The sequence below is a fragment of the Periplaneta americana genome, chromosome 9, assembly GCF_040183065.1.
Source record: "Periplaneta americana isolate PAMFEO1 chromosome 9, P.americana_PAMFEO1_priV1, whole genome shotgun sequence".
In the NCBI taxonomy this organism is placed as follows: Eukaryota; Metazoa; Arthropoda; class Insecta; order Blattodea; family Blattidae; genus Periplaneta; species Periplaneta americana.
The window spans coordinates 118,625,048-118,644,851 of NC_091125.1; the positions used below are offsets into that span (position 1 = coordinate 118,625,048).

At 34.1% G+C, this 19,804-nt stretch overlaps 1 protein-coding gene across 5 annotated transcripts in view; it reads left to right on the forward strand.

Moving 5' to 3' along the window:
• The first annotated feature begins 12,606 nt into the window (after nt 1-12,606).
• The window catches only part of LOC138706433 (major facilitator superfamily domain-containing protein 6-like), a 37,080-nt gene continuing 29,882 nt past the window's right edge, over nt 12,607-19,804 (forward strand). Inside the window, exons 1-4 of one of the 5 annotated variants that reach the window (XM_069835736.1) lie at nt 12,607-12,788; nt 13,577-13,737; nt 17,021-17,168; nt 17,956-18,317. In XM_069835736.1, coding sequence (XP_069691837.1) covers nt 17,102-17,168; nt 17,956-18,317 — 429 coding nt within the window. In that variant the 5' untranslated portion in view covers nt 12,607-12,788; nt 13,577-13,737; nt 17,021-17,101. Of the gene's footprint in view, nt 12,910-13,576; nt 13,738-17,020; nt 17,169-17,955; nt 18,318-19,804 lie in introns of all 5 variants that reach the window. The other 4 variants (XM_069835735.1, XM_069835739.1, XM_069835737.1 and 1 more) reach the window with 4 other exon arrangements.

Here is a 19,804-nt window from a genome sequence, read left to right on the forward strand (position 1 = left end):
GGGCATAATTTCAGGTATGTATTTCCCACATGTAGATAATCAAAATAGTTCATTACAACACGTGTCCGGAAATGCTTCATTTCCGAGTTATGGCCTTCACAACATTGAAATTCACCGGAACGTTTTTCTTTCCGCAAGTCGTTGTCATTACAGAAGATGTTCAAAATGTCCACCTTCTGCTTGAATACAGACCTCACATTGATGTCTCATTGACCTGCGAACACGATCCCAAACTCCAGGAGTATTGCGTATGTCCTCAGAACATGCCACAATTCGATTCCGAAGGGATTCCAAATCAGGCACCGGAGACGAATAAACCAATGATTTTAAATGGCCCCACAAGTAGAAATCGAGAGGGTTCAGATCAGGTGAGCGTGGAGGCCAAGCAATTGGGCCACCTCTACCTATCCATCGATCAGGGAACCTTCGATCCAAGTACGCCTACACAACACTGAATGTAACCTTCGCCTCGGAATGAACTGTCAGATTGCCCTCTTAATGTCTCCTTTGACGGCAACGACCTGCGGAAAGAAAAACGTTCCGGTGAATTTCAATGTTGTGAAGGCCATAACTCGGAAATAAAGCATTTCCGGACACATGTTGTAATGAACTATTTTGATTGTCTACATGTGGGAAATACATACCTGAAATTATGCCCCGTATTTTTTGAAACACCCTGTATGAAGCGGTGCATCCGAATTGGCTCCCATTTTCCGGATTGGCTCCTAAGATTATAAAATTCTAAAATTCTAATTGGCTCCCGGTTACATCCGAATTTACTCCTAAGAGACTAAAGTGCATCAGCATTTTCCTTCCCAGTTAACAGACTTAGGACTGTCTTCATTACGTACAGTACAATTATTTAGTCCTGACAGTCTCCGATAATGTGCGCCTGGGTCAGGCGAGTCCATTAATTTACGCCGAGGGATATTCAGGTTAGTCTGTCGCCTGAAGTCAGAGCGATCGGATGTCACGTATGCGGTATAGCGTTGTTTTTCCAGTACAGTTAAGCTGTATAGCATTCCTTTACCGACCGCTCGCCCTTATCTCTACTCCGGAACTCTCCCCACTACTCCTATTACTTCCCCTCTTTCGCGTCGCTGAGCTGTCAGGACCAAATAATCGGTCTGTAAATCTGGTTAAATATGTTGTTACAGTAAATCAGTACTTAAACCAATAGCTTCGTTTGTTTTAAATTTGTGGTAGAAACTTATAGCTCACTTTTTTAAAAGCTGCATTCGTGTAATATATCGTCTGCATTCTTTCGTAATAGTTTTAAGAACGTTTTCTTTCTCAAGTTGTGATTTACTTCTATATTTCTTCTTGCTGTTCAGTTTGATATATATGTTATTTTTAATACTAATTAAAACACCAATAAAATTAAAAATATTGGAATAGAACAGAACTTTGAATTCAACTTTGAATGGAAAGACTCACAGCAGTTAGTCGTACGGAAAATAGAATCTGAAAATTCAGCCCAAATTTTAGGCTGGAAACTCGAGGACGGAGAAGTCTCTAACACATAATCATAAAGATCATCAACTTGTGCCAGCCTATTCGGACGCGAATTGCTTATCTTTGCAGGTAATATCCGAAAATATTTGGGAGCCAATTCGGATGACATTTTAATTGGGAGCCAATTCGGAAACACCGGTATGAAGAACCCTGTATGAAGAACATTTTATGGGACATATCCGATTTTAAGACTGAGATTTTTAAGTAGGCCTACATACTACACGTCAATTACTCACAAACCTCGCATCGGGGTCATTCCTTGTGAAACCGAATAGCAAAAAACTTTACAACTGTATAATTCATAAAAAAGTAACTAAGCATGCACCAAATTTTATATTAATATTTAACAGGGGATAAGTATATTATATAGATTTTTTTAGTTGGTTATTTAACGACGCTGTATCAACTACTAGGTTATTTAGCGTCGATGAGATTGGTGATAGCGAGATGATATTTGGCGAGATAAGGCCGAGGATTCGCCATAGATTACCTTGCATTCACATTACGTTTGGGGAAAACCTCGGAAAAAGTCCAACCAGGTAATCAGCCCAAGTGGGGATCGAACCCGCGCCCGAACGCAACTTCAGACCGGCAGGTAAGCGGCTTAACCGACTGAGCCACGCCGGTGGCTATTATGTCGATATTTGGTAGACTTTCCCACGGAAAACAAACAAATAAAAATAGCAACTGATTCTTCCCCCTCTCTCTGAAGAAATTGTATCAATTTGAATTTCGGTGTAGCATAAAGAAGCGCTACTGTAAAAGAATAATTTCGTTAAATTACATTAGCTACGCCCAAGGCCCGAATCGGGTGACGGTGCGCGCTCGCTTGGCTTCTTTGGACAATGAACCATAAGACTTCGAAACTAGTCAAGCAAGGTAAATCTATACTAATAATAAATCTGTAGCCGAAATTTTTCTGGTAATTTTCGATTTTCCAAAAATAATTGGTCCTAACATATATAATTAACCACCCTGAAACCGAAAATCGCTTTTTTGAAATTTTTGTTTGTATGTCTGTCTGTCTGTCTATATGTTTGTTACCTTTTTACGCGATAATGGCTGAACGGATTTCGATGAAAATTGTAATATAAATTAAGTTCGTTGTAACTTAGATTATAGGCTATATGGCATTCAAAATACATTATTTTAAAGGGGGGGGGTTATAAGGGGCCTGAATGAGATAAATCGAAATATCTCGCTTATTATTGATTTTTGTGAAAAATGTTACATAACAAAAGTTTCTTTAAAAATAATTTGCGATAAGTTTTATTCCTTGAATAATTTTGATAGGACTGATATTTAATGAGATAAATGTGTTTTAAAATTAAAATAACTGCCATCTAAGGCCGTATAATGAAATAAAAAACAAATGACTTCGTATATAAGGGGCCTTGGACAGCAACAATCGAAAGCTATAAAAGATAGCCTATAGAGAATGTTTCTGTGTTTGTATGAAGTAATATTGGAAGCTAAATTAACCGATTTGTATAATTAATTAATGCTATAATGTTATTACAGTAACTTCTGATATAATATAATATACTGTAATGTAATATAATATAATATAATATAATATAATATAATATAATATAATATAATATAATATAATATAATATAATATATAATATAATATAATATAATATGTAATATCTATATTAATAATAAATCTGTAGCCGAAATTTTTCTGGTAATTTTCGATTTTCCAAAAATAATTGGTCCTAACATATATAATTAACCACCCTGGAACCGAAAATCGCTTTTTTGAAATTTTTGTTTGTATGTCTGTCTGTCTGTTTGTCTGGATGTTTGTTACCTTTTCACGCGATAATGGCTGAACCGATTTATATGAAAATTGGAATATAAATTAAGTCCGCTGTAACTTAGATTTTAGGCTATATGACATTCAAAATACGTTATTTAAAAGGGGGAGGGTTATAAGGGGGCCTGAATTAAATAAATCGAAATAGCTCGCTTATTATTGATTTTTGTGAAATATGTTGCATAACAAAAGTTTATTTAAAAATTATTTTCGATAAGTTTTATTCTTTGAAAAATTTTGATAGGACTGATATTTAATGCGATAAATGAGTTTTAAATTAAAATACAATGAAATGAAATGAAAAAAAAATGACTACGTCTATAAGGGGCCTTGGACAACAATAATCGAAAGCTGTGAAACATAACCCACAGAGAATGTTTCTGTGTTTGTATAAAGTAATATTGAAAGCTAAATTAACCGATTTGTATAATTAATTATTATTTCACCATTGGAAAGTGTAGTTTCTCTAGATGGACATAATGCTATAATGTTATTGCAGTAACTTCTGAGTGGTTCTGGACCAAAATGATCGCATTTTAATTATTTAAATACAATTTAAATTAAGTAACATATTAAACGATTTATCCTTCTATCAAACACGAATGTTCCCTGGATCAAACGTCCTATTTTAATTATGTAATTACTTTATATTTATTTCTAACAGGAGCAGCGGAGCGCACGGGTACGGCTAGTCATAAATATTAATACAGTAAAGAAATTGGCAATTAATCAACAATATTATTGCAAAGTCTTCGCACAACTGCACTGTAATGGTAACTAAGTAACAATAAGTGTACTCTTATGAGTCTTTTCAATATAGTTTTATATTGCGAAGAATGGCTTCCCTACCAACAAATTTCTGTGTGGAAATTCTAACTTTCAAGGCCTAACAGCAATAGCTGTGAATACAACAAAAACACGATCGTGCAAAAATGGATATTACACAATTTTATTCATTAAGAAAACACTCAAAAGGATACAAGATGGTCTAGTGTCTTGTTTTTTTTTTCTGAAGATGAGCAGGAAATTAAAAAAATGTAGATATTGCGCTGGTCACCAGTCGTCTTCTATCGTAGTTATTCACTATATATTTATCGTCGAAGTGTCGTGAACACAAAAAGCTATGCTCAGTGTGATACCATTGGTCTGGTTTCATATTTATTACCTACTGTTTCATCAGTTCCGTATTAAAAAAAAAACCTGTAGGTACATACTGTAGGGTATGTTGGGCTTTCTTACAAATTTACGCTGGCAACACACTTTTAGTTTTTTCTTTCTCTTCTTTTAGTGAAATAGTGTATAATGGAAGACCTCCCCGGAATGAGATTGTAACCAACAAAACTGTAACTCATGTTCCAGGAGAAAGGAAAATAATTTCAGGGGATATTTCATTAGGCCTATATTTACTATTACAACCATTTGGCTTAAAAATAAGGATTCAAGTTTATTTCACCATAGAACGAAATAATTTGTTATAAATAAATGCTTTAAAATTACTTTTTTCACCTACATAACATATTTCAATAATCTGATGCTACACACTTTTTCCGGGGAAGTCTTCAATTACGCTCTTTTCTGTCCTTCTAGTCAAAATACTGTCAACAACAATATGGTCTATCCGAGAGTTTTGCAAAAGTTTGGATGCCAATGTTGAAATAATATTTTAATATCGTATTATCAAATGGAATTATAGTGGTTTTATCCGTATTTAATTTAAGTCCATTATTTGTGAACCATTTATTTTGTTTATCGTTTGTGTTCGAAATAGGCATATTTTTTAAGCTCTAGCTCACTGTCTTCTTCTCTAATCAGCAGAAATAAAGGACATTACACAATTTTTTTATTAATAAAGCCCTGAAAAGCATAAGGCAAAGGTCTAATCAAGTGTATCGTTTTCAATGAAGATGAGCAGGAAATTGAAAGTTGTAGGTAATGCTTTGGGCAGCAGCGTCTTCTATCGTAATTGTTCAGTAATATACTTATTTTCGAAGTGTTGTGAACACAAGAAGCTATGCTCAGTGGGATATCATTTGTCTGGTTTTATATTTATTACCTACTATTTCATCAGTTCCTTATTTTTCAAAGTGAACCTGCAAAAAAAAAAAATAAATAAATAAATAAAAATAACTGTACATACTGTAGGGTATGCTGGGCTTTCTTAAAAATTTATGCATGCAACAAAATGCTGCCATTTATCAAAACTATACCTTAACTTCATAAAAATTTAGCTGAAATGTGATACATCCATCCTTTGTCTTTTTTCTTCTGCTACTGCAGTTATATGCAGCACACACAGGAAGCATATATATATATATATATATATATATATATATATATATATATATATTTGTTTCCTTTTTCTGACTGTCATCTCCTCCAATAGCGGCTCGCCGTCAAGAAAATAGGTGAAGTGCTGTTCGCATACACAAATGCAGGAACAGTTTTACCAATATAATGAGTAGGCCTACTATTCGTAAACTGCATGCAATTTTAATAGTTCTAGAACACATGCAAACAGGAAAACTAATTTATTTCAGGACTCATTCAATTTCTTGCATACAAAGTCAATCCTATCTTTTAAAGCAGCAAACCTGTCGATGATGTCTTCATAAAATGTCTGAGTTTAACTGAGGGTTAACGATGAAAGTCCCTCCTGTGATGTAGCATTCCGAGTGAAATTTTCAATATTTTCAAACAGAAAAGCTTCTTCCATCGGAAGAATTTTTAAAGTTATTTTATACAACTTTTCTATTCTCTTAGCACTTTTTAAAACAAAGAACAAATGGAACTGTAGATCGTCAAAAATTTAAAACATATTTTTATCCTCATATTTAAGTCTACGAAACGACATTTCTAATAAATTACAAACTGTGTCATTTTCGGGATAAATATTTCATAGTCATTTATCAACATTTTCTGTGTACTGGTACCTAAGTACTCGTATTTGTATAATAGCTATAGTGATTAAACATATAATATATACTTACATGTAGGATTAATACACAATATTCATTTATCACTAATATACTCTAAATACATTAAATAAGTTAATATATACGTACACAGTATTAAACTACATGTGTACATTTACGCGCGCGTTAAACTTTCAAATACAAGAGCTTGAACAAAACTGGCGAGCTCATGAGAAGAAATCATACACGCCGCGGAAAACGACTTTTAAACTTTGCTAATTTATGTGTGGTGTATTCCTGATAAAATAACATAGAGCAGCTAAGTTATCACTGCAGGGGTGGCTGCTAAGACACAGAGAATGAGAATACTATTCTCGAGTCAGGTAGTACATACTGTAAAATTTCACAGTCCTTGAACAATAGCCCCCGGCCTTGGAGACCATCTTCAACCCTTCTCTATTATTAGAACCGTTAGATCTGCAAACTGGTCACTCCACCTACAAGTCTGACAGTTCTCCGTAACTGAAAGACTCAGAAATGCACTTCACTCATACAATCTTTCTTTAGTGCGTGACGTCACGTTACCATGGAAACCAAGTGCTGTTTGAGAATGGGAGCCCAAATAATTTCACCTCTACAGTATTGTAAGTTCTAATAGACACTGCTCGGCGCTTGTAACAGTTGACATTATTCTATTCAGCGGACGGTTACAGGTACTATTTATACAACTAAACACTGTTCAGAACGACTGAAAAAACTTATTTTATTTTAGAAATACAGTACCGGTAATAACTAGAATTAATAATTAATACGAGATAAAATTACGTTTTACAGAAATAGGTGAAGTAGTACTTCACCTACTTCACCTGAATAACCGCCCCTGATCTCCTCATAAAACACATGGAAAACAGTCGAAATTATACAACGAAGGGCGCTTTTAGAGTGGCTGTTGTATTTCGTCGAGGCACCACCCAGAGCGCTGTACTAGCCAACCTGTCCAATCTACAAACTCTTTTTTTTTTTTTTTTTTTTTTTTTAGTTCGTTGGTTGGTACTGCATAGTATATGTGCATTTACACTATTCAACTTTTCTTTCAACTTTAAGCATTCAAGCAATGCATGCAACAATGAGCGAAACGAACGCATTCAATTGTGCATGCTTTTTTCCACCAAAAATGAGAGCGCATGCGGCAATTGAAAACTACCCATCACCGGTGGGTATCTTGTGCGCATTTCGTTCAACAGTAGCATGTAGAGAGCAACTGATTGTTATAAGCAGCAGTGAATACACTGAAAATTCTTTTGTTTGGTGATGGTGGACCTTTTCAGCTGAAAAATAGCGATAAGTACGATTCACTTTATTGATGATTATCGCAAATACGAATGCCTAAACCACAATTTTGTGAATCAAGTACGCCAAAGTATTGGATTGATATTTAATATGTATTAATATATTATACATATATTGCGAAGATGACGTTCAACACTGCGCACCGTGTAGACACAAAATCTGTATGCATCTAAAATGAATGTTCGTTTTCAACTTGATTCTTTCAATGTTCTCTCCAGAATGCATGCGTAAACGCATGGAAAATTGAACCGTGTATTTTGTTGTTTGTGGTGTATGCACCTTATGTCTATTACATCATTTTCGCTAATTACTCTAATATTCTTGTTTCGTCTTGCAGTTTAGGGTAATTAATATTTAATAATATTAATATCTGCCCCCAACTAAACTTTTATTTTATGTATCTTTCTGTAACTTTCAGTAAAAGAAGGTATTTCATAATATATATAGTACTAGTGGCTTGTGCAGCAATTGCTGCAAACTAAGTCCATAAAAAGTTGAAATAAAAATTGTTCAGATTTATTTTCAATGAAGAATACCAGACATTTTGATAGTTATTTGCCTCCATAATAATGAAACGTGTTCCCTCTGAATGTTTTTTTGTTGTTTTTTTTTTTGCCAAATAAGTTACTTTTCCTTGAACCTATCCGTCTTCAGTTCTTGAGTTTCAATGCGAAATCGCTAGTAACAATGTCAGGATGATCAGTGGGTTTTCATGTGGGAGTAATGCAGTAGCTATTTCGAGTCATTGCGGATTGTATGTGAAAGTTAAGAAAATGTAAGGTTTGTCATGCTTTGAACAAAAGACTTAGCATCTTGGTATAGCTGCTGCATGTTTCGTGAGCTACCCTGAAATGTAGAGGGCAGAATCACTTTTTCCCACTAGGAGATCTTTCTGAGGTGATCAAGAGACTACAAAATCTTGTAGGCCTCTTATTTTATCAATACGTAATACCTTTTAGTCTTTTCTTATGAGTTGTAATTTTTTGTGCTTCTTCCAGACAATACTGATCTATCAAATACTGCTGGATTAATTTGTGTAACAATGAATGTTATTTCATATATTTTCTGTGATATATGTAGGCTGTTGTGAGGAATTTATTGCTGAGATGTGGAAAATGAGGCGAATGATATGTCAGTGTTGTAGAATCTTATATGCGCCCTAAATAAAATTGTCCATCGTAAATCGTTAGCAGTTTCAGTGTTTCATTTGTTGCTGGTTGCGGGAAATAAATTTACTCATCACGGTAGCAAGAAGTGAAATGGTCTGCTATTTTCCCTACAACAAATATGCTTGGCAGCGATCACAAATCTAATCGATTAAACCAAAGAAATATGAAATTAATTTTGATGTAGTTTAAAGACGCAGCTAAAATAGGAAGCATGACTCAATTACTACCAAGGAAAGTTAGAGAATCAGACAAATAAATATCTATATCACACTGCCATTACATATATGACAAGGACCCACACCACTTGATTAATAATTGTAAAAGTATTTCATTTTTAATAACAATAATGTTACCTTACGTAAGTTTTATAATTTTCAGTAACGTAAGTTTATATAGGCCTATAGCCGTTACTCAGTAAATTATAGAAATGAAGATCTAAAATAAAATATTCTTTCTCTGCGTCTACTTACATAAAGCCCCAAAAGGTTTCGCTTTCATATATCATTATGTGTTGCATTAACTATAATAATATTCAATTTTTAATGGTAATAATGTCATCAAACATTCTTAAGTTTTGTAGTTCTTAATATCCAATACATAGCTGTACTCGGAAAACTACAGACCAGAGAATCAGACCTGTAATAGTAATTTGCGTTACAAGAGCGGTATGTTGAAGTTTTCATGTCCGAGGAAAAGTTTGAAAAAGCGAAACGTATATCGTACATTATTTTGTGCGAAGATCGTTTATTACATACCTGAAAGAGGAATTTCTAATTAGTTGCAATGGAATCTCCATCTTGGTTTCTGTTCAATGACGGCAAATTTGCAAAACAAAAGTATCTATCTTCAACATTGTTGCTTTAAAATGTTTTCTGTGTTTACTATACTCCAGCAGGCCGTGATATACGTCTGTCTTTTCTTCCCCCCAGTCTATGATGAGTCTGGAATCTTGTTGATTTTTTGACGGCTTCCTTAATGTTACTTGCATCACGAATGCAGTAACTTTAGTGGAGTTGTAGAGTTTACTTAATTTGTGCAAATATTTTAAAACAATAATTAACAGTGCAATTTAGGTGAAATTGCAGTGGTTTCTAATTTATAATTATTAATATATTGAACGTCTCTAAAAATAATATGTTAAAAGCCTAAAGCAGTAAAATCAATATGTCACCACAGTCTAATATATACAGTCGCGCAACTTCAACACTTTTTTTGCCAACATTCGCGACACTAGCGCCCAAGCGGCAGGCAAGGCACTGGTCATAGGGTTGATACAGCCAGCACGTGCTTTAAAGGGATGCGAGATTTATAATAACGTTTTAATCATGCGTCGGAATAAAGGCAATATGTGCAATGACGAAAATTGCAGTAACAACAAGTTTAAATCTCCGAATTTGGCGTTCATATTCCCTAAAGACCAAGAGAAAATCATAACTCAGTCATAACCAATAATCCACGTTGTAGGTAGCCTACGTATTGTGTTCTGTACAACATTTATTACTTATCAGTTACCTATTTGTATGTCAGGAAGGACAGTTTAAATAAAAACAAAGTAAATACCTGTTACAGTATATTATTTTTTTGCAGAGATCATATGTGTAAATGTGTAACCATTCCGATTTTGGATAATATATCTACAGTTTTTAATGCAAGTAATTCCATAATTTTTGTATTCGCGTTTTTTTCTTTATATTTTTCAAAAGTTGAATGTTATATATCATTCAAGTAGGTATCATGGTGTTAATTTTGCAAGAATTCATGGAGTATAGTAATCCTTTTGCAAAATATTCACTTCTTGAATAAATCCAGACTGTGTCGATAAATTTCTGATGTGTTGGTGTAGATTCAAGCGGCAGACGTATTAAGTTCTCAAGAAATAAAAGAGCCTTTTTAAATTTAATATAAAAAGCAATCTTTTCTGTAATAATTTGGATGACTGTTATTGGTGTTGATTTTATATTCCCAGTGATTATTTGAGCCGTTCAGTGCAGAAGTGATGTAAGTCAAAATCAGGTAATGAGGTTTAAAGTAAAAATTATGTAAAATACAGCGCAAATTAGCAATTAATATATCCTTCATGCTATTCACTGACTATTAATAGTTTAAATACATTCAATATTAACTGTCACTTTGCGCTGTATTTTAGAGAATGTTTACTTTAACCCCTCATTACCCATTTTTGACTTACACCACATCTGCTCTGAAAATAAAATTAGGCCCTACATTTTCTGAGTTAATTGAAGTTAACAATTTTTTCAACAAAATTGTGTGTTCATTTATTTGTTCTTCCCTACGTCATATTAACAGTAAGTGCATGCAAATTACGTATTATACAGGTAGGATAAGTTAAAATTAGGCATTATGTATAAAAATTGGAAATGTAATGTAAAATGCGGCAAACTTGCCATAAAAATTTAAACCACAACATCAGTACTATTTGTGACTCAAAATAATAAAGGAAATACCGGTTCTTAAGAAATGGAAAAATAATGAACTTCATATTAATGTTTAAATCCTCCCCTTTTCTTTATTTTGAAGTTTACCTCAGCGGCCGAGTTTACCCCGATTTGTGGTATGCAAAATCGTTAATTTCTCAGGAAATAGGCCAATAGGGAGAGGAGTTCACCGCGCGATGTATCCTACGAGATATGCCCTACAATTTTGAAGCTACTAATTTTTACTCTTCTCACAGGAAATACAAAGTTCCAATGATTCATAAATATATTTAGAAATGAATTGAATTAACCGACCACGCACGAACAATTATATTATTTCAAACCATGATACGTGATCAGGGCCATGATTCAGTTGTAAGGAGCAGAAAGAATTACGTTTATTCCCAGCTTCTGAAACTTGTAGATTAACTGCGTGTGAAATTCTTCCAGGATTCTAAAGTAGAATTAATAAGAGCCATATACACTTATTGTATAGCATAAAAATATAAAATAAATTACGCAAAACCCGTTTTCTGATGTGTTATCATATGTCGTGTGCACACTTTTAACTTGCCTGCCGCTAGAGTGCTACTGTCGCGCCAGCTGTCAAATGTTGGCATATTTTATACGTATGAGTTGCGTGACTGTATCTATTAGACTGTGATGTCACTTAAGCGGTAAGAAGAGGGAAATTGTTGTGTGTGTTAGGTTGGGAATACTGAATGTGGAATTTTAGACTTTCCGCGCAACGAGATAGAAACTAACTCGTTGTTTCCGCGGATTGGTTTCGTGCGGAATCTAACCAAATACGCACGATCTCGCACAAATTATTTTTTATATGTTATCAAAAAATTGCACAAATGAAGATCGACATATTGGCATTATGATGGGAAAGAAACTGAGCCGTCTGAACTCTGTCAGCAATCCTGTAGGTCATGGCCTTCGTGTAATAGCCATTTGTTTATTGTAGTGTGTTTTTTGTTTTATTCTGAAATGCAACACGGCCGACTTGATGCTCGCTTCGCTTAAGGAAGCGTATATCAAGTCGGCCGTGAATGCAATTAATTAGTTCTCAAAACTGACGAAAGATGGATTTTGGAAAAAAGGAAAATGATGTAGGAAAATTGACATTTCACTGGAAACTACTATTTTTCTGAAAAACTTTGGGTTCCAAGCTTGAAAATGAGGGGTCATTTATTAAAAACCGTTCAGCCGTTTTCCCGTAATTTCCATTACCAGTTCAAATTATATATATATATATATGGATTTTAGGTTGCTAGTAGCGCCATCTTTTTACTGAAACTTGTACTTGTATTCCTGAATACGAAATCGTTCTGCGGCTCAGCCACAGTCTAGTATATACAGTCACGAAGTTCAATACGTAGTGAATATGCATCCTTAGATAGTCGCTAACCACTAGGATCGCTAATATCGCCTCATTACAGACAATGCGAAATTGTACCGGCACAGTCTATTGTTCCTAGCACCCTCACAACTGAAGCTTCGTGACTATATATGCATGACTGTGGTGGCTCAGCGTTGGGAACAGCTGATATGGAAGTGTGGATTATGAGGTTGCAGCGATGTAAGTTTAATTTGTGGCGTAAGAAAGGGTACAAAGTACGTGAGGAACAAGTTTATTAAGTTCTCCATAATCTAATTTACCGATGTGTTAATGCATTATTTGTGGACTGTTTAAAGACGAGGTAGGCCTATATAGATGTGGTATTTGTGGTAATGAAAAGTGGTAAATTGTCACATTACCGCATCTGCTAGAAGTGAAATACTGTAATAAAATAAATAGTCTAGCTTTATTTTGTTGGCCTACTGGTATAATATGCAATTTAATCAGTATTTTACCAATTTTATGAATGCTCATTTATATGATCACATTTGTAAGATTCATGGTAGGTAGTATGTGTAGTATATTCTACTAAGAGTACTAGTAAAAAAATTATATTTTTGTAGCCCAAACAATACAAATCATTCAGCGGGTTCAGCAATGAGTAGAATAAAGTAAAATAAAAATATTAGGTATTATACAATGCAAATAATTCAAATTCATAAAATATTTTGAAGTTCTATTCAATTCAAATCATCACCAATTTCTGTTGTCACTGACTGAAAAACTTCATACCTTGCCCTGATAACTTGTACTCATTCAGTGAGAGTTGTCTGCACTGGCAACACTTACAAAATAAAATACCGGTAATTTTATCCAGTCTCGCAACATGTTTCAAGAACTTTGCTGTAAAAGCGTTGTTCACGAGTTTGATGTTGAATTCTGGAATATTAAGTAACTTAAGATGTTTAATGTTGTCTTTAATTCTATAGTAATTGAAAGTTTTAAACGTATTGTTTTTATTTCTTCAGTTTGTAGATGAAATCTGCTCAAGTTTAAAAAAAAAAAAAAACATACAAGCTGCAGAAGAAAGCTTAAATGCTCAACTAACTAAAGCCAGAGACCTTCAATGTACTTAGCGTATTTGAGATTTTAATATTTGAATGTAAGCAGCTGGGAATTACATTCTGCGGTAAGTTAAACTCTTTGTGCTTACGTATGAAATACTGTTGAGAAATTTGTAGTAAAAGCAATCCAGCCCTTTTTATATTTGTTATATTGTATTGTATTTATTAACATTCCATGGTATGCATACATTGCTTCACAGCTAGAATATGGAACAAGTCAAAAAACTTAATAATACTATAAAGTCTTAATTTATAGTCATAGTCTAGTTGAAATATATACAGAAGAGGTTTACAATGTAGTCTACTAGTACAACACAAAGTTTTAGTAGGCCTATGTTAAGTTTAGTTGTATCATTGGTTATAGGTCTATAATATTTTACAGTCGAAGGCAAAACTTTAAAATATCTTTCAATAATTTTATTCGCCTATGAATACAGTGAAATTAATTTACTTATTTCCTATTCGTCAGAAAGTCATAAATCTTTCTTTCATGGGAACATAATTCTGCAGAGCCTTTGTAGAATAAAATTAACAAGTAAACTTAAAAAACTTAACTGGAATATGACAATATTCGTGATCAAATAGTAATTAGCCTATGTAGTATGTTGCGATTAAACGAGAATTATCTTTAGGCTAGCACCATGATAATCTAGAAAAAAAAAAATACATTGTAGGATAAAATGGCATTTCTCCTATGTGGCACTTGCTTTCATCTCCAGGCACATCTTCAAGGAGTCGTGCTTTTCTTGGATTCTGACATCAATAAAGGAAATTCGGGAAAACTGTCTAATATTTTGCAGATCATTTTTGTTTATCTCAGTTTCTAACTATTTAAAGTGTGCCGATTATAACAGTAGTACAGTTTTTGTTTCAAGTTTACTCATAATCCATGATCACATATACCTATATGAGATTGGTCTTTCCCATGTTATAAAATGGCAACATATAAAAGAGAACAACCTCTAGGATCTCCACTGTCGAAAATGAATTTTTTCGTAACAACCACTACTTGGAAGTACTGCTGTAAGCTATTACTCCATGTAATTCCATGAGGGTTATATTGTGACTTCTTTTGAGATCGCTAGATGACAGCAGGCAGCATAGTGAAATTGATAAAGGTTGTCTTGAAAGTGGATTAGACTGATCAATCTGTTACATATGATTAGGGCTATAATGTTTCTCACTCACTCACCCTTTCTCTCCCCCTTCCCCTCCCTCTCCCCCTCTCTCTCCTCTCTCTTTTTGTTTATTAGTAAGCATGCGAAAAAAAAAAGACATTTGTACGTCATTTGTAGTACTGACAAATTCCTTGCCTCATAATAAAATAAATGAACATTAACTACACATCACACCCCTCTTTTTGATTGTGCAATAGAATTTCGTGCCGAGCATTGTTTTTTTTTTTTTGCGCAACCCAAGATGAACACCCCTGCTTAAATGAAATTATGCTTCATCTGTTAGGAAATTGAGTGACTGACAATCCATTCTGGACAGAATGAAGCCTTGTTACAATCAGGAGTTCACAAATCCCAAACATGTTGCATATTTATCATGATGAAGGTAATTGGTAACATTTGCAAAAGATTCTTTTGTAAATGAACTCCAGGCAACAGCAGTGTAAAACGCATTTTGATCTGAACTCCACTGTGCAGCTTGCACTTAATTTTTATGTTCTATAGTGTAATTTTCACTAAAGTTGACTTGAATCAGGTCACATTTTCAGGAATATTTTCTCGTTGAGTATTGAAATAATTCGTCTGTCCTTAAGGTAGAGGTGTAGCAACAAATTTTCTATATTGCTTTTATTTCATCAGACAGCATACTAACTGTTCCAATTGATTGAACCTTCTGAACTTTTCCACTTTCCAGCTTTTCCTGAAACCAGTTTCTTCAGATAATTTTTGTTGATTCAAAATCGAGACTAGTGCATTACATTTATCAGTACATTCTGAACATATTTGAAGAATGTAATTCTTATTTGATAAACTGCACATAATCTTTGAACAAAACACTCTGACTTCTTTGGTACATCTGTACAGTGCTGAAACACTGCTTGTAGCAAAAACTCAAAGTTTGCATGCTTTTGGCATATACAGTTAGCAGGAATTTGACTTGCAGGTAGAATAGCTATGTACTGATTGTAGTGCGCAAAACTTGCTATGGGCCTATTTCCACGTTGTTGTTTTCTTTCAAGAACATATTGTGCACTTCTTGCAGAGACATTTGAATGAATCTTTTACTTACTTTAGTTTTTAGAGTGCCATAATAAACAGGGACAAAATCTTTCATATTGGGTAACTGACGAGATAAATAATCTCTTTGATAGAAACTGCATACCAAATTTTGATGTCATTTCCAATTCTTTCTGCAAATATTACTTTTTTTTTAAGTTATGTATATCTCTGCTAAATTTTGAATCACAGTAGTTTTTTTTGTGTAGACTCTTTGGAAGTTTTTCTTTTACATGATTTACAATTTTAGACAGTTTTGGCGAGATTTATAAGGAACACTGCCATCTTGATTTACAGTTTCAAGAATCTTTTGTGAGACTTGTAGTTTCTTTCCTAACCTTCTGTGTCTCATTCGATTTCAATTTTGTATTTTTTTTTATCTGTTTTTTTTTTTTTTTTTCTAGATTTTGGAAGATTTTTTCGAGCTGCTTTCTGTCTTTATTTGTCTAATATTCGGGCTTGTTCTTTCTTTTCCTCACTCATTCTGCTTCGATACAATTGGTTCTCTCTGCTGATGAGTTTGGCATACTATAAGGCAGTAATGAATTTGTTTTAGTATTTGTGTGACACTAACAATATATGAGCCGTTCAGAGCAGAAGTGGTGTAAGTCAAAATTGGGTAATGAGGTTTAAAGTAAAAATTCTGTAAAATACATTTCCATACATAGTTTTACAGCTCTGACCAACTTTGTTATTTTTAGTAAGTTCAGAGTCTCCTAGACATATTTCGATATTGTTTGATCTTCAATTCTGTAATATTTTTTTTCATTGATTTGGTTGGCATTTCCATGAAATTTTCTACCAGTAGGCTATATAAGTCCGCAAAAAGGACAGAGTAAAATTACAGTGACAATTGAATTCAATTGTATTGAAAAGTGAATAAAGATTAGTAGAAATGGTGATGGTGATATATATCATATAGAATGGAGTATTAGTGCTGAATATTTTTATGTTTAAAAGAAATATCTTATTGTAATATATACAGCATACTTTAAGTTGTGAGTTATAAGGGAATACAATTTGTACTTGTAATTATTTTCACATTAATTGCCATTCAGTATCTTTATCAGTGCCTGAAATTTTGTCATGTAGATATTAATGCTAATTTTCTTTGCAGGTTCTAGTCCAGTTTTAATATGAATTGCAGCTTAAAGTAATTTTTAAGACTGATTACTACATAGTTACATATATTTCAAAAATGGTGAACATGGAAGTTAACAGAGACCTTCTTCCAGTAAAGGGCCAATATTTCTTATGGAATGCAGGTAAGTATTGTAACCTGAACTACTCCAAATACACACTATACTGCGTGTTCAGTTCAAAATGTCTCATGGCTCGCTGTATGACGTCATGTGGCTAGCCGATGAGCCTAGACAATTCAATCTTCCTACACTTCTGCAGAGGCGTATTACCTATGTGCCAGAGAAGTTGCCTAGCAAGTATGGCATTCATTCTGAAGAGTACTTACCGATACGTACGGTAACTCCAGTAGTGGCAGGAATGTGAACTGTTTGGAAACACATACTGGGGTGAGTTTTTTTTCTTACTGTCAGGATATGGGGAGAGGGTTAAGACGATTACTTACGTACAGTATTTGTTGACATTAACTTCGACTGTCAACACGGACACGGAACATTTTATTTGTGTTGTGGAATGTTGCTGTACGCAACCGATGATAAGAAATACTCTGCGTACGACTTGCCCAAGCAAAACACAATTCGAAAGAGGTTATGGTAGCACACAGACTGTACAGACCACCATCTGTTGCTACGACGTTCAAGTCATACCATACACGTTCTCAAGTTCAGATTGAACGCCTTGATTAATAGGCAACTTCTCTGACATAAAAGCTGAAACTTGCTTCAAATCGCTGACCCACAACAGTGACGTCATGACACACTTTGAAATGAACACCCAGTATATGCAGTATCCACAGACATTAATCACCCATTGAAGGCCCTAATGTCACCTTTGATTTGTGTTACATTAGTGGACAAAATTTTTGCAGGAAATTAGTCGATTTTATTACACTCGCCTCTTTTTCTGTTGCAGGCACGGCACCAGTTGTACCATTCCTGCCTATTTATGCCCGCCAGCTGGGGTTTTCCAGTGTAGTTGTAGGCACAATCTACACAGTACTGCCAATCACAGGGATGCTTGCAAAACCAATATTTGGAGCAGTTGCTGATCACTTCCAGCTCCAGAAGACACTGTTCTTGGCTTTTCAGATCTTGACAGCCATCACCTTCTTTGGCATTCAGTTTATACCAGAAATTCAAATGGAGAACCTCAACCAAGTGACTTTGGACTGTGATGGCACTGTCTTCTTCAAGACGTGTAGTGATGATATGGATAAGTGTGCAGAAGCACGAGTGATAGCTGAATCATCAGGCAATGACACTGTATTGTGCGAGGTCAGTAAGTGATCATCCTCTAACTAGTTTTTTTCTTTTTAATTACTTTACATAAAAATTTCTTTCATCATTCGTGGTTCTTGGGAGAATGTGTTGCTCACTCTTTGTTCATATATCTTAGGCTGGTATTCATAGTCGACACTTTCGATTAAAGTGTCCTTTGGAAGACGCAAAGTATCACTTTTCCGTTGCACAGTCGACACTTTGGTGCAAAGGAACACTTTGGATGAAAGTGTAGTTCCGACCACACTTTGAGCCGAAAGTGACACTTTGTAGAAAAATGGCGGACATCTTGGAAGTTGTCGAATTATTAGAACGTGCGGAAGAGATGGCACAATTAGTGGACAATGTACAAATTAGAGATAGGCCTAAAGACAATCCCATGGAATTTTATAATGATATAGAACTTAAAAAAACGGTTCCGATTTGATAAAGAAACTTATTGAGATTGCTTATATTTTCGATGACTGGTTGACAAAAACGAATAATAGACGTTTGCCAGTGCCTCCAATAATACAGTTATTGACTGCATTAAAATTCTATGCTACAGATATGTATGTACCATACATTAATATGTATAATATTATAGTTCAGGTATTTCTGTAGTATATTTATAACCTCAATTCGATAAAGTGATATGTAGGTAGATATGCCTATATAACCTATTTTTTATTACTGAAAATAATTTTTTAACTTAAATAATATTAAACTAACTTCAATTTAATGTAGGCATAACTATCTTAAATTAGCAATGGGAGACCTCACGTGCCTGCCTTCTAAGCAGATTCCGTAATTATATTGGGTTTAAAATGATTTTGATTTTTGTTGACTACCTGTATTTTGAGATAAGATTTATCTTGATGTTGATATAATCATTACTGTTTTGATACGAGTAATATATATTTTCACGCCGGTAAGCAATACATTTACTGTCTCTAGTTCATGTGCAGTCATAACCTCACCATGAAAAGAGATCTTATACTATTAGGCCTAGTTTGTTTTGCATTGTAGAAACATTTGGCATTCAAAATATTCCTGAAGAGCAGGCAATAATGGAAACGAGAGAGAGAAAATAGTAGTAGTAATAATAATAATAATAATAGCAGTAGTAATATGTTTATTTAATTCTTTTTTACTTCTATTCACTATTCATGAAAAAGACAAAAATGAAAATAACGGAAATAACACGATACAGTGGAACCTCGATTTATTGTTCCTGGATGTATCATTTTCCCGGATCCATCATTCAAATTCGTTGGTCCCTGAACATATTCTATTTAAACTATGACTATAAAGCCCGCATCTATCGTTCCTCGATTTATCGTTTTCCCGCATCTATTGGCCAGATTTTTTAGCCCTGAAGTGTGTAAATCCAGGATTGATCAGTTTTAAGAAATAGCAACAAGCTTACAAATGTTTGTAGCAGTTGATGTCTTCAGAATGTTGTGCTGCAAGCTCCAATTGTGAAGTTTTATGGTTATTGGCCT